Raw genomic sequence first — 15,466 nt, forward strand, 5'->3', positions numbered from 1 at the left:
TAATTAATCCAAAAGATGCACCATCCTACAGGTGGCGCAGCGGTAGAGTTGCTGCCTTGCAGCGAATGCAGCGCCGGAGACCCGGGTTCGATCCTGACTACGGGTGCTGTCTGTACGGAGTTTGTACGTTCTTCCAGTGACCTGCGTGGGTTTTTTTCCGAGATCTTCGGTTTACTCCCACACTCCAAAGACCTACAGGTTTGTTGGTGAATTGGCTTGGTAAATGAAAAAGTGTCTCTAGTGGGTGTAGGATAGTGTTAATGTGCGGGGATCGCACATTAATGTGCGGCCATCGCCCGGTGGGCCGAAGGTCCTGTTTCCGCGCTCTAAACTAAACTATCTCTAAACTAAACTAAACTGTGGAGTCTCTTCCTCTCTATATCCCATCGGAACTGCTGAACTGCAGTGGTCCAAAGACCGGTGTAAAATTGTAATCTTTGACTGCACATCTGCTGGACATGTAGGGAATGGAGGGGTACGGATTAAGTGCAGGCAGGTAAGAGTTGGTTTTGGCATCATGTACAGCACAGACATTGTGGACGAGGGGCCTGTGCTTATGCTGTATTGTTCTGTGTAGGAACTGTAGATGGTGGTTTCCACCGAAGATAGACACAAAATGCTGGAGTCTGGTCAGGCAGCATCTCTGGAGAGAAGGAATGGGTGACGTTTTGGGTGGAGACCCTTCTACAGACTGCAAGTCAAGGGAGAGTGAGACAGAGATATGGAAGGGTATTGTTCTGTGACAGACTCCCACCTCTGCAGCCTCCTGCAGTCCAGACTTCTCTCCCTGCAGACACTTTCTCTGAATTTAACCTCTTCTGCACCCAGATTCCACCTCCACATTTGATTTGTGACTCAATCACAGTGCTTCAACCCAAGTGACCCAGCCCTTCAGCACGTTGAGAGCAGTTCCAGAACCCGTCCTTGCCAAAGCCTTTGGTCAGTGACATTATCATGTGTCTGGGATCTCCACAGATGGACCATCACCATCAAGATTTGCCAATATTACCTTTCATATTGCCGTCACCGGCCCTTGCTTAGTCGGTTACTCCAGCACTTGGTGTTCTTTGGAAATATTAAAATTTTCAACTAAATGTAAATGTTGTTCCGCAACTATTAGTCCCCATTTTCCGTTACCCCCTGAAAGTCCCCACTTCCCTCTCACTCCCATTAACTCCACTGGCAGTTCCTCCCTCGCCCCTCCCTCCAATTACCAGCCGTCCCTCTCTCGCCCTTCACTCCCGTTACCCCAGCAGTGCCTTCCTTCACCCATCACCCACATTACCTCCCAGTCCCTCACTCACCCTCCTGCACTCACACTATTCCTGCAGTCCTTACATTGCTCCTGCCATTATATCAGCAATCCCTCCCTTGCCCCTCATTCCCATTACCCAGCTGACCCTCACCCTGATTACCCCAGTCCCTCCCTCATTCACCCCTCATTCCCATTACTCTTGCAGTCCCTCTTTTCCCAGGACCCTCCCTCACTCACCCATCCCCCCACCTCCTCGTGCCCAGCAACCCCTCTCTCATTCACCCTCATTCCCATTACCCCAGCAACCCTTCTCTCACTTGCCCTTCAGTCGATCCTCACTTGCCCCTCAGCCCCATTACCCCAGCAACCTCTCTCATTCACCCTCATTCCCATTACCCCAGCAACCCTTCTCTCACTTGCCCCTCAGTCGTTCGTCACTTGCCCCTCAGCCCCAATACCCCCACTGGCACCCCTTCATGCCAGACAAATATCAAGAGAGACTGGCTGTGTGAGTTAAATTATGCTGGTGAGGGAACTGTGGAATGTCTTGGCTTGAAAGAAAAAGAACGTATATTTACACAGAACCGTTCCTGACCGAGGAATGACCCGGAGTGGTTTATAGTCAGTTGGTGAAGTAGTTCCAAAGTTGTTGATATAAAAGTCAGAAAGTGTTTTACAGTGTGTGTGAGGAGTGAAGGAAGATTGAATCCAGACGAAAGGCTTGGTGACCTTTGTCGTTACATTAGGTGTGCATAACAAACAGATTTACGAGGAGTGTAAAGCTCTAAAACCCTCGACTAAACACAATGGAAGCAACCAGTTACCAGGCAACATGCAGCCTGATGTGTACGAGCGGCTACAGCGAACTCAGAGGGAGGGGGAGAGGCGCAGGGGGAGGCTGGCTGGCTGGCTGGCTGGTTGGGCGCCACTCTCATGCCCTGCAGCGATACAGTGCTGCCACATCAGCAGGGCAGGGCAGGGCAGGGAAGCAGTCTTACAGTGCAGAGGGTGGAGAGAGAGAGCACAAGGCTGTACGTGGGTGTGTGCTTGGAGAGACTAATTGGCTGAAGTGAGGAGATGCAGAGTTGCACAGGGCAGCCCCCTGCCCCACTCTCTCTGCCTCGGCTCCTGTAACCACTAACCGCTGATATAGTGAGACCAAGGGTCGTCACCTTATCCAACTACCACTTGCCACGCTTTGTCCCGCCCCCATCTTGTTGTTCCCATCTTTCTGTCCGCCACAATAATCAGTCTGACGAAGAGTCCCAACCCTATCCATGTTCTCCAGAGATTCTGCCAGGCCCGCTGTGTTCGTCCAACACTTTGTGGTTTTATTCCCCCCATCTACTGAATTGCACCCCTTGCACTTTTTTTTATCCGCACTTTCTCGACAACTCTAACACTATAATCTGCGTCGTGTTTCCTTTCTCCTTTGCACTCCCTCGATGTATTCGTATCGGATAATTTGACTGGAGAGCAAGCTATGTTTTTCACTGCATCTCGGTACATGTGACAATCATAAACTAATACCCACACTGGTATCAGCTCCCAGACCCAATACATACTCCTGAAACAAGACATGAACACTGTCCCTCGCCACACTTCCAGCCCGGCTTGATGAAGACTTCCAGCGATCCCATCCCTGAATTCCCGCGTCGCTCCTACACTTTAATAACTGGTTGAAGGTGCGGCCATTGGTAGGGAAGGGGGGAGGTGGAGGGGTAGGAAGGGAGTGGGGGTGGGGAGAGGGGTATGGACGGGAGGGGGTGGAGGGGAGGGGAGGAAGGGGAGGGGATGGGGGGGTGGAGGGGAGGGGAGGGGAGGGGGGGCTGGAGGGGAGGGGGGCTGGGGAAGGAGATGGAAGGGAGGAGGGTTGGAGGGGAAGGGGCTGGAGGGGAGGGGGGATGGAGGGGAGGGGGGAAGGAGGGGAGGGGGGAAGGAGGGGAGAGGATGGAGGGGAGGGGGGATGGGGAGGGGGGAGGGAGGGGAGAGGATGGAGGGGAGGGGATGAGGGTTGGAGGGGAGGGGAAGGGGGCTGGAGGGGAGGGGGGATGGAGGGGAGGGAGGATGGAGGGGAGGGGGGTGGAGTGGAGGGGGGTGGAGGGGAGGGAGTGGAGGGGAGGGGGGAGGGTTGGAGGGGGGAGGGTTGGAGGGGAGGGGGAGGGGAGAGGATGGAGGGGAGGGGGTTGGAGGGGAGGGGGTTGGAGGGGAGGGGGTTGGAGGGGAGGGGGTTGGAGGGGAGGGGTTGGAGGGGAGGGGTTGGAGGGGAGGGGTTGGAGGGGAGGGGTTGGAGGGGAGGGGAGGGAGGGGGTGGAGGGGAGGGGAGGAGGGTTGGAGGGGAGGAGGGTTGGAGGGGAGGGGAGGGAGGGGGTGGAGGGGAGGGGAGGAGGGTTGGAGGGGAGGAGGGTTGGAGGGGAGGGGAGGGAGGGGAGGAGGGTTGGAGGGGAGGAGGGTTGGAGGGGAGGGGAGGGAGGGGGTGGAGGGGAGGGGAGGAGGGTTGGAGGGGAGGGGAGGGAGGGGGTGGAGGGGAGGGGGTGGAGGGGAGGGGAGGAGGGTTGGAGGGGAGGGAGGGGGTGGAGGGGAGGGGAGGAGGGTTGGTGGGGAGGGGAGGGAGGGGGTGGAGGGGAGGGGGGGAGGGTTGGAGGGGAGGGGGTGGAGGGGAGGGGAGGAGGGTTGGAGGGGAGGGGAGGGAGGGGGTGGAGGGGAGGGCAGAGCAGCAGGTGAGAGTCTAACACCTCACCACCTGACGGCTCAGGTCGTGGGTCACGGCGCCCACCAGCTGGCAGAAGAGACGGCCCCAAAGTTGCCGGTGGTCCTGGTCGCTGCGGCGCCCCCGGTGGGCAGCGTAGACAGCCGCCAGCAGCAGCTGCTCGAAGTTATCCATCTCCAGTGTCTCTCCCAGACTCGGCACGTTGGCGAGGGTGTTGGCGATGGCGGGGGGAGTTTTGGGAACACGCCCGTTCACTATCCTGTGGAAGACCTTGGCGGGGCGAGTCGAAGCTAATTCCTCATCCTCCAGAGTCACCGTGTTGTTCTCCCCGATCACCAAACCCCCCGACAGGAACTGAGGAAACAGAAGCGATCACACAGACAGAGGCTATATGTGTAAGAAAATAACTGCAGATGCTGGTACAAATCGAAGGTATTTATTCACAAAATGCTGGAATAACTCATCAGGTCAGGCAGCATCTCAGGAGAGAAGGAATGGGTGACGTTTCGGGTCGAGACCCTTCTTCAGTCTCCCAGTCGTCACCCATTCCTTCTCTCCTGAGATGCTGCCTGACCTGCTGAGTTACTCCAACATTCTGTGAATAAATACCACAGACAGAGGCTACACAGTGATGGGCGGCTTCTGTATCTCACTCACTCTGTGCACCTTGTCAAATCCGTCATGTCCACATGCTTGCTGCAGTGCAGGTTTGATGGATGTATCAGTACACTGTGTGCAGTCAGCCAGGGTCACATGCAATGCTTTAATGATACTGTACACTGTGTCAGAAAAAATTATCTTACTGAATAAAATACCGTCCTTTCCGTTCTGGGGGATTGATTGAGTCGATTAAAATAGCGTACACCTATTTTCAGTAAAATAAAGTAAAATGTAGTGCACTGCCTTATAGCTGAGTTGAGAATCTGAAGAAGGGTCTCAACTCGAAACGTCACCCATCCCTTCTCTCCAGAAATGCGGCCTGTCTCGCTGAGTTACTCCAGCATTTTGTGCTTAACTTGAATAATAGTGCACTATCCAAAAACTCCGTTTAGTACATTACTGATCATTTGTTTAATAGTGTAGGAGAGAACAGCAGATGCTGGTTTACACCGAAGATAGACACAAAATGCTGGAGTAACTCAGTCTGAAGAAGGGTCTCGACCCTGAAACGTCACCCATTCCTTCTCCCCAGAGATCCTGCCTGTCCCGCTGAGTTACTCCAGCGTTTTGTGTCTATCTTTACTTTGTTTAATAGAATGGGATGTGCTGCAAAAATACTGACATAGACAATGTGCGAGTATCTGAGAGTGAGCATGTGTTTCTGTGTGTGTGGTGAGCCTGTGTGTCTGTGATTATGTGCATTCGTGATCCAGTGACTTGGGGTGGGGGTATCTGTGAACATGGATGTACTTGTCCGTGTGTATTTGTCCATGTGTACTTGTCCGTGTGTATTTGTCCGTGTGTGTTTGTCCATGTGTATTTGTCCGTGTGTGTTTGTCCATGTGTATTTGTCCGTGTGTACTTGTCCGTGTGTACTTGTCCGTGTGTATTTGTCCGTGTGTGTTTGTCCATGTGTACTTGTCCGTGTGTGTTTGTCCATGTGTACTTGTCCGTGTGTACTTGTCCGTCTGTACTTGTCCGTGTGTGTTTGTCCGTGTGTACTTGTCCGTGTGTACTTGTCCGTCTGTACTTGTCCGTGTGTGTTTGTCCGTGTGTACTTGTCCGTGTGTACTTGTCCGTGTGTACTTGTCCGTGTGTGTTTGTCCGTGTGTATTTGTCTATGTGTGTTTATCCATGTGTACTCGTCTGTATGTACTCGTCCGTGTGTACTTGTCCGTGTGTACTTGTCCGTGTGTACTTGTCCGTGTGTACTTGTCCGTGTGTACTTGTCCGTGTGTACTTGTCCGTGTGTATTTGTCCTTGTGTACTTGTCTGTGTGTACTTGTCCGTATGTGTTTGGCCGTGTGTGTTTGTCCGTGTGTATTTGTCCGTGTGTACTTGTCCGTGTGTGTTTGTCCGTGTGTATTTGTGAGTGCGTATTGTTTTTGAGCCTGTGCAAATTGTGAGTGAAAATGAGTGTCAGTATGTGACTGTCTCCGGGTGTGTGGATGTGTGTTTTAATCTGTGAACATGTGCTTGTGTAATGGAGCATATGTGTGTGTGTACTTCTACCTGTGATTATGTGCAGATGTGCACGTGTGTATCTATAGCATACATGTGTGTGTTTTTGTGAGCATGTGTATCAGCTGATTCATGTCTGGATGTAACTATTAATCACCTTCATCCCCCATTGGGAAGGTCTTGAAGTCCTTTGTATCTTCCTCGACCTCAGAACCAGCCAATTTCCCTCCACTAACACTCTCCTCCGCCTAGCAGAGCTGTTCCTCACCCTCAACAACTGCTCCTTCCCACTTCCTCCAAATCCAAGGCATGGCTGTGGGCACCAGCATGGGCCCTAGCTATGCCTGCCTCTTTGTAGGGTACGTTGAACAATCCCTGTTCCAGGCGTACACTGGCTCTATCTCCATTACATTGACGACTGCATCGGTGCTACCTCCTGCACCCAAGATGTGGACTCTTATACCTCGGTGAGACCAAATGTAGACTGGGCGATCGTTTCGCTGAACACCTTCGCTCAGTCCGCCTGGTCTCCCGGTTGCTAAACACGTTAATTCTCATTCCCATTCCCACACCGACCTTTTTGTCCTAGGGTCCTAGGCCTCCTCCATTGTCAGAGTGAGGCTAAACGCAAATTGGAGGAACAGCATCTCATATTTTGCTTGGGCAGCTTGCAGCCCAGTGGTATGAATATTGATTTCTGTAACTTCAAGTAATCCCAGCATTCCCTCTCTCTCCATCCCTCCCCCACCCAAGTTGCACCAGTTTCTCTTTCTCAACCAACAAACAACTAACCATGGCCTGTTTCCTTTATCATCGTAACTTTTTTGCATATCTGTCATTCATTGTTCTATATCTCTCTACATCATTGTCTATATCTCTCGTTTCCCTTTCCCGTGACATTTCCCGTGAAGGGTCTCAATGCTGCCTGTCCCGCTGAGTTACTCTAGCTTTTTGTGGCTAGTATTCTGTACCTGTGGTTGTGATAGTCTCTGTGTGTACCCAGGTCTGTGTGGCCATGCACATTTATGATGTAAGCAAGTTTCTGGCCTTTGTCGCTCCATGAGTGTGATTGTTTGTGAGCCTGTCTTTGTGTTGGTGTATATCTGTGGGTGTTGGTCTGTAGCTTGTCTGTCTGTGGGAGCCTGTGCAAGTCTGTGTATACATTGCCCATTGGGTTTATGTGTGGTATGCATTTATGAGCAAATGTGTGTCTGTGGGCATGTCGGTATGTCGGTGTGCAGATGTCTGCACTCTGAGCAGGCGTGATTGTGGGTGTGTGTGGATATGCACATCTTTGAGCAGGTGTGTGTATATGTGTGTGTGTGCGTATTCGTGTGTGTGCTTCAGCATGTCTTTAAGCTTGTGTTTCTAAGAGTGAGTGTGTGTGTGTGTGTAAGAGTGAGTGTGTGTGTGTGTGTGTGTGTGTCTGTGGATATGTACAATTGTGAGCATATGTCAGTGTGCAAGTCTGCGGATTCACTGTCTGTGAGTTTGTATATGTTATGAAGTGCAAGCTTGTCTCTGTGCATCGATGTTGGTGTGAGTGAGTCAGTGCATATACATATCCATGCAGACAGTGAGCCTGTGTGTACATGTCAGCCGTGTGTTTCTGATGAGTGCCCTCTGTCTCTGTGTGTCTGTGTGTAGATCCCTGTGCTCTTGTTATGTTTGTCTGTGATCCCTTGAGTTTTGGCATATGTGTGTTTCAGAGAACATGCTTGCGAGTGACTGACTTTGATTGTTTCGGTATGTGTGAGGCAGGGTTAGTTAATAATCTCAGCGAAAAGTCATCACAGTTTCCATAATTCTATAACTCCAATTCAGTTTTGGACTTTGGTCCAGCCTTGGACTGAATTAAAACCAAAGGTATTGGTATTAACCGAGGTCGATGGGGAGATTAGATTAAGCATGTTTCAATGGACACACAAACACAACCACCGAAAGAAATATTTGATAAACTCGCAGTAAATGTACATGCCATTGAGAAATGAAGTTCCCCAGGGAAAAGAGATAAATCTGTGGCTAATTCACGAGGTTGCAGCTGGTCTTAGATTAAAGGATTATAATATTGCCATGAGTTATAGTAAACCTCAGAACAGAGAGCTTTGGGAGAAAATATATCACAGAAGAAGAAAATATTTCAGATAGTAAATAAACAGTTTGTATGTGTCTTCAGTGCATAAGGCTTGTCAAAGGAGTGAAACCCAGGGATGTGATGATAGTGAAAAAAAGAGTGATTAATGTCGGTAAAAGGGAAGTAATGAGGAAATTAAGAGGATTGAAGCCTGCTGGATGTGACTGGATATGTTCCAAGGATGGTTGTGTGCAGGAGTGAGAACCTGAATAAGTACATTGGAAGGCAGGTGTTGTGCCCAGCTCGATGGTGGGGACAAGGGGGTAACATCCACTGAGCCTGGCCTTGCTTGGTGGGGAGAGGCCAGTCCCCATTCCTGGGGAACTGCTAACAGAGTCCAGAGGATATCAGCAAACTCAGCGTGGCTTTATAACAGCAAAATCCTTTTGATAAGCAGAGAGGAAATGTTTTTCTTTGCAGAGAGGGGAGCCGATGCATGTTATATTTTACATGGTTTCAAAAGGCCATTGAGAAGTTGCCAAGCCAAAGTTTTGCATCAGATAAGGGCACGGGGGGGGGGGGGGGGTTCAAGAGATGTTAATGTGCGTGGAGTATTCATGAAAGGATGGAGAGCAGACAGGTGAAACGAGAAGATAACTTCCCGGACAATCAATCAGCCAGTGGAGGGTTTCACAGGCATCAGTCCTGGGCTCACACTCCCACAGTCGAGCAAAGGATGGAGCATAATGTGTCCGTGGCTGAGTGCAAAGTGGTCTGTGAAAACAGACTGTCAATACTGAATGTGAAGGTCTGAGAGTGTGACTGTATGTGAGTGTAACTGTCCACGAGTGTGACTCTCCGTGTGTGTGGATCTGTGAGTGTGACCGTCTATGAGTGTGACTCTCCGTGTGTGTGGATCTGTGAGTGTGACAGTCCATGGGTGCGAATGTTCACAAGTGTGATTGTAAGTGTGACTGTCTGTAACTGTCTGTGAGTTTGACTGTGACTATTTGTGTGTGTGTGACTGTCCACTAGTGTGACTGTCCACAAGTGTAACTGTCTGTGTGTTACTGTTCACAAGTGTGTCTGTGACTGTGTGCGGCTGTCTGTGACTGTGTGTGCGTGACTGACCACTATGGTGACTGGGTGCGACTGCCTGTGATTGCAGCTGTATGCGACTGTCCACTAGTGTGACTGTCCACAAGTGTGTCAGTCTGAGTGTGACTCTCCATGAGTGTAAATTGCTATGAGTGTGACTGTCCACTAGTGTGGCAGTCCATGAGTGTGGCAGTCTGTGTGACCCTCCATGAGTGTAACAGTGTGTGTGTGTGTGTGCGCGCGTGCCTGTGCCTGTGCCAGTGCCAGTGCCAGTGCCAGTGCCAGTGCCAGTGCCAGTGCCAGTGCCAGTGCCAGTGCCAGTGCCAGTGCCAGTCTGATGCTTCCTCGTGCTTGCATGTGCCTGTATCTGTCTGTTTACTCTTGACATGGTCTCACTATAGAAACTGAAGGACTTTACCTCGTACAGCAGGAAGGGGTCTGAAGCATCCTGAAGAAAAATACTTCTTGCTTGTTGGTGTTGTGTCCAAACTGAACCTGCAATCAAACAGCAGAGAGCATTCACAGTGTACATGAAGCTAATTCGTTTGATAACCTCGGGTGACCGGTACTAGTGCACACTGTTGCACCGACACTGGATGGCACCATTGAGAGTTTGGAGGGTCACTGGAGTTTAATAATGAGAAGTCTTGTTGCAACAGTGAGATCTGGTGGTGTGTTGGGCGGTTTAGCAGTGAGTCAGTGCTGTTGCTCTGTGTGGCTCTGATTCGCGGTGTCACAGCCAACAAATGATCTCCTGCCCTGAGTTGTACACAACAGGTCGCGGGAGGCACTGGCGGCTGATCCAAATGGCCAGAATGGGAGCTATGGATCCCTTTGGTGGTGTGATGGAGACATGGACTCTTGTAGACCAGGGAAACAGGCCCTTCGACCCACCACATCCGCACTGCCCATTAAGCCTCCATCTGCACCAGTCCCTTCCTTTCGCTTGCATCCCCATCAACTCTCTCCCCCCCCCCCCCCCAATTCTCCTACCACTCAACAGGACAATCGACATTGGCCAATTCACCCACTGGTTGCACAGCTAAGGATCTGTTAAAAGAATGCAGCATTTTATCACTGCAGTTGCAGTACAAGGCCACCAATCTCTCTCACCTCTGGGTGTAAGATATAGGAATTGATTAAAAAAAACCCATTGCTGGCCTCTGCCGAACAAGAGAAGAAGAAAACAGAGTGTTGAGCAGCATTAGAACCCCATCAATGGTACCCATACCTTTCAGTTTAAAGGAAAGTGTTTGGGACAAGTTAAAGACGATGTGATCCACGTCCCATGTATCCTTAATTTCTCTTATTTCAAGTAACTCCAGTATTCCCTCCCTTCCCCTCTCTCACCCCATTCCCCCACCCCACCCATGTGTCCCTCTCATCAGCTCATCTTCCCCAGCCAACAAAAGGCCATTGTGGGCTCCACCCTTCCTGAAGTTATCTGTTGCTGCCCCTGATATGTTCTGGCCTTCTCACGCCTCCAGTTTATCCCCCCCCTCCCCCCCCCCCCCCCCCGCCACCCCTCTAATTTAAATCTGAAAATGGGCTCCAATTGGAAACGTCGCCTATTCCTTTTCTCCAGAGATGCTGCCTGGTCCGCTGAGTTACTCCAGCTTTTTGTGTCTATCTTCAGGTATCCTTAAACTGTTTGAGATTTGTGGCTGGGCTGCTCCAGTCAGTCTTGTGCTAGGTCAGATGATTCCCATTCCCTAAGAATGTTATAAGCTGACATCAACTAAGAGAGCAGAGGAATCGGGGATAAGGCGTGCGTGAGAGCACATGTCTTCACGGCCCTTGACATGGTTTCCTGCAGATTGAGTTAGACAAAGTTTCAGGAGAGTGTTCAAAGTTAACAATGTAGCAACCTGTCATCTGGGATTGCAACAGATCTGTCCATTGACTGGTGAATAATGGATAGTTTGTTGTCGGATGTAAACCACTATAAGGATGTGATGTCTTGAATGTGGGAAAGAGGTGGGAATCTAGAAGGTGTGCATCGGTGTTTTTGAGAAGCAGGACTACAGTTGAGGGAAGACAGTTGTATCTGTGCTGCTACAAAACCTGGATATGGGATGAGGTGGGAAAGCATTCAGGAGAATGGCAAAGCACCAGCAAAACGAGCCTAACAGAGCTGCAGGCTGCCTGACCTCTATGTAGGTTACTGGATGACACGTGGAAGTGGTGACAGACACAAAACTCTGCCTTGCAACAGCAAATGGTTGCTGATTTCAGGAGGTCGTTGATCCTGATCGAATGAAGCCACTGCTGCCCTTGTGGTGCTGGTGTCATTTGGACAAACCGTGTGGAGAACAGAGAGGAGGATCAAAGTCTCTTTCCAAAGCTGCACATAAACTGACCGAGCTTTTTGTCTGGGACTGGCAAGAACCCCAACAAAGTGTGGGTCTGCGCTGCCATTCAGCACGATCATGACTGTCAAGTGTGTTTCCCATGAAATTCATAATGAAATTCATACCTGCAGTAGAACAGACATATAAACAGTACTCTGTTAACACCATAAGAAACAACAAAAAAGTTCAGTATATAAAAAAGCAAACAAATAATAATAGTGCAAAGACAAAAACTATATCCTCAAGTCTCTGTAGGTCAGAGCTTATTTGGAGGTTGCAGTGTTCCTGAACCCGGATGTTACAGTTTGCAGGCTCCTATACTATCTTCCCAATGGGAGGAGTGAAATGAGAGTCCGGCCAGGGTGGCGTGGGTCTCTGATGATGCTGGCTGCCTTTTTGAGGCAGCAACTTCTGTAGATCCCTTCGATGGTGGGGAGGTCAGTGCCCGTGTTGGACTGGGCAGTGTTCACCACTTTTTGCAATTTTCTTCGTCCTGGGTGCTTAAGTTGCTGAACCAGGCCACAACGCAAACAGTCACTGTGCTCTACTGTCTACCTGTAGAAGTTCAAGGGAGTATTTGAGGACATGCCAAATCTCAATCTGTCATTCCTGATGACAGTCAGTTGTTGAAGACCTAGGGGTATTAATAAGTGAGGGATTAATCCCCACCACTGTTTGCACTGGTCTACACCACGCAGTGTGTGCAAACAGTGGGGATTAATCCCCACCACTGTTTGCACTGGTCTACACCACGCAGTGTGTGCAAACAGTGGGGATTAATCCCCACCACTGTTTGCACTGGTCTACACCACGCAGTGTGTGCAAACAGTGGGGATTAATCCCCACCACTGTTTGCACTGGTCTACACCACGCAGTGTGTGCAAACAGTGGGGATTAATCCCCACCACTGTTTGCACTGGTCTACACCACGCAGTGTGTGCAAACAGTGGGGATTAATCCCCACCACTGTTTGCACTGGTCTACACCACGCAGTGTGTGCAAACAGTGGTGGGGATTAATCCCTCACTTATTAATACCCCTAGGGGGGTCAATATCGGTCTGTCTACAATACCCCAGCAAAGCCACAGCAACATGCTGTAAATCTGTCAGTAATGAATAAACACAGCTATTAATGTGAGTGAAAAAATACCCACAGTAATAACTGTCATCACTGTCAATGGCTGAATGCAACCCGCACTCAGCCTTCATGGTTAAGTGTTGTCAGTAATTGACAGAGGTGGACAAATGTACACTGTGGTTAATGCTGGTCTGTCAGGAAACAATGCTGGTGCATCAATTGAGTTAAAGCAGGTGGCTAAATGTGATTTGTACTATAGGTAAAAACTCTTGGTAATTAGTGGATGGGGTATAGTCAGTGACTCAAGCTTGAATACCACCTGTTTTGAAATGGGAATAAAATAGTCAAATTAATATTTAAATTAATAATTGAATGGGTTAATGAGGAACCTTATTGTTTGCTGATCAACCCTGGGGGCGGGGTCTATGACCCAGTACATACATGTCCAGGGTTGGGTCTATGACCCAGGTACATACATGTCCGGGGATGAGTCTATGACCCAGGTACATACATGTCCGGGGCTGGGTCTATGACCCAGGTACATACATGTCCGGGGATGAGTCTATGACCCAGGTACATACATGTCCAGGGATGGGTCTATGACCCAGGTACATACATGTCTGGGGTAGGGTCTATGACCCAGGTACATACATGTCCGGGGATGGGTCTATGACCCAGGTACATACATGTCCGGGGCTGGGTCTATGACCCAGGTACATACATGTCCGGGGATGAGTCTATGACCCAGGTACATACATGTCCGGGGATGGGTCTATGACCCAGGTACATACATGTCTGGGGTAGGGTCTATGACCCAGGTACATACATGTCCTACCCTCAGCAGCCGGGCAATTTGAATCCCCTGAGGAAAATGAGTCAGCAATTAAACATTCATCTCCGTGTGGTAACGAGGGAACTATTAGACTAACAAATAAATAAAAGCATCTGAAGATAGACACACCAAATGCTGGAGTAACTCAGCGGGACTGGCAGCATCTCTGGAGAGAAGAAATGGGTCCAGAGATCCTGCCTGTGCCGCTGAGTTACTCCAGCATTTTGTGTCTATCTTCTGTGTAATCCAGCATCTGCCGTTCCTTCCCACACAATAAAAACGTCTGGGTCTGTGTCCTGTAGGAAAATATAAATGCGTCTGGACAGTGAAAGGATGGAGCTCCTCGCCAGCACCAGTGTGGGGGCACCTTCAGCCTGGGGCTCTGCAGCAGCTCCACAGGGAATCTCACCAATGCCATCTGCAGAGCGCCCAACATTGGGCAATGGATGCTGACGTGGGACGTGGGCCCCCACATCACGCGGACGGGTAAGCTGGAGCGGCGGTGGTGAAGTCAGGCCACACAGCGTGGGGCAACTCACCTGCGATGCTGAGCCGTACGATCACCGAGAGAGAGATGACCAGCGACCCACGCTGTCTCACCCCCATCCTCATCCTCTGCGAGTCCTGGCCCCTGCTGCTCTCCCAAATATCCCTGCTCCTCTCTGTTGCCTCTCGCTGACTTGTTGGCACATTCCTTCACTGGGAATCAAAGCCGAGTTATGCAGCAGTCAGCCCGGGCTGGGATTGAGGACCAGGGTCTGGCAAGGATTAGGGGTTCCTGTGTCTCTCTCAAATCTGCTGCCAATAACTAATCTGCCATGCCATCTGGCAGCCTCAAGACCTTAGCAACTGTATACCGGAGATGGGCAGCTGACCATGGAAAGTAATTGGAAAACGATTTTATTCATCACAATAGGAATTCTAGACAACAACATAAATCGTGCCAGAGTCATTATGCCAGAACCAGGCCCTTCAGCCCATCGTGTCTGTACCGGCCACCACGCACCCATTCACACATCTTACTTTATTTTCCTCACATTTTCATCAACTCCCCCTTGGGTTTTACCACTCACCCACCCTTCACAGGCAACGTACAGCGGCCATTTAACCCACCGACCTGTTGGTCTCTAGGATGTGGGATGGGAGTAAGTGGAGCACCCGGGATAAACCCACACGGTCACAGGGAGAAGGTGCAAACCACACACACGCACGCACGCACGTACGCACGCACTCACACACACACACACATCACACTCACACGCACACATGCACACGCACATGCACACACACACACACGCACACGCACACACACTCACACTCACACACACACACACACATACACACACACACACACACACGCATACACACACACACACACTCACACACACACACACACACGCACACACGCATACACACACACACACACTCACACACGCACACGCACACACGCATACACACACATTCACTCACACACACACACATACACACATGCAAACACACACACACACTCACAAACACACTCACACACACTCACACACACACATGCAAACACACACACACTCACACACACACACACTCACACACACACTCACACACACACACACTCACTCACACTCACACTCACACACACACATGCATACAGATGCACATGTAAACACACATACACCTATACAATGTACACACATGCATGTTTCAACAGACACACATGGCATCCAGCACCTGAGGTCAGGATTGAACCCAGATGTTGCCTCCGTGAGGCAGTGGCTCCAGCAGCACCTCAGCTTTAGCTGCCTCAGGAGGCAGAATTGGCAACTGACCCTGGCCCAGACACAGCTGGGAGCCATGCAGCTGGTGGAGGAGAGAGGGGCTTAGGGACACAGGGTGGAGGGAGAAGGAGGCCATGAGAGGGGAGAGTGGCGTGGAGGTGTGGGATGGGGAGGGTAGAGG

The 15,466-nt window shown here is 50.5% G+C and overlaps 1 protein-coding gene across 1 annotated transcript; it reads right to left on the reverse strand.

Annotated features, from left to right (window-relative positions):
• Positions 1 to 3,949: 3,949 nt before the first annotated feature.
• On the reverse strand, positions 3,950 to 14,259 carry LOC144602055 (protein FAM180A-like). Its single transcript, XM_078414738.1, has 3 exons — positions 14,059 to 14,259; positions 9,677 to 9,753; positions 3,950 to 4,319 (listed from the first exon to the last, which is right to left on the reverse strand). The coding sequence occupies exons 1-3, from the start codon at positions 14,129 to 14,131 to the stop codon at positions 3,984 to 3,986; spliced, it is 486 nt and encodes a 161-aa protein (XP_078270864.1). The 5' UTR covers positions 14,132 to 14,259; the 3' UTR covers positions 3,950 to 3,983.
• Between the last annotated feature and the right edge of the window lie 1,207 nt (positions 14,260 to 15,466).

Source organism: Rhinoraja longicauda, chromosome 18 (genome assembly GCF_053455715.1).
Source record: "Rhinoraja longicauda isolate Sanriku21f chromosome 18, sRhiLon1.1, whole genome shotgun sequence".
Classification (NCBI taxonomy): Eukaryota; Metazoa; Chordata; class Chondrichthyes; order Rajiformes; family Arhynchobatidae; genus Rhinoraja; species Rhinoraja longicauda.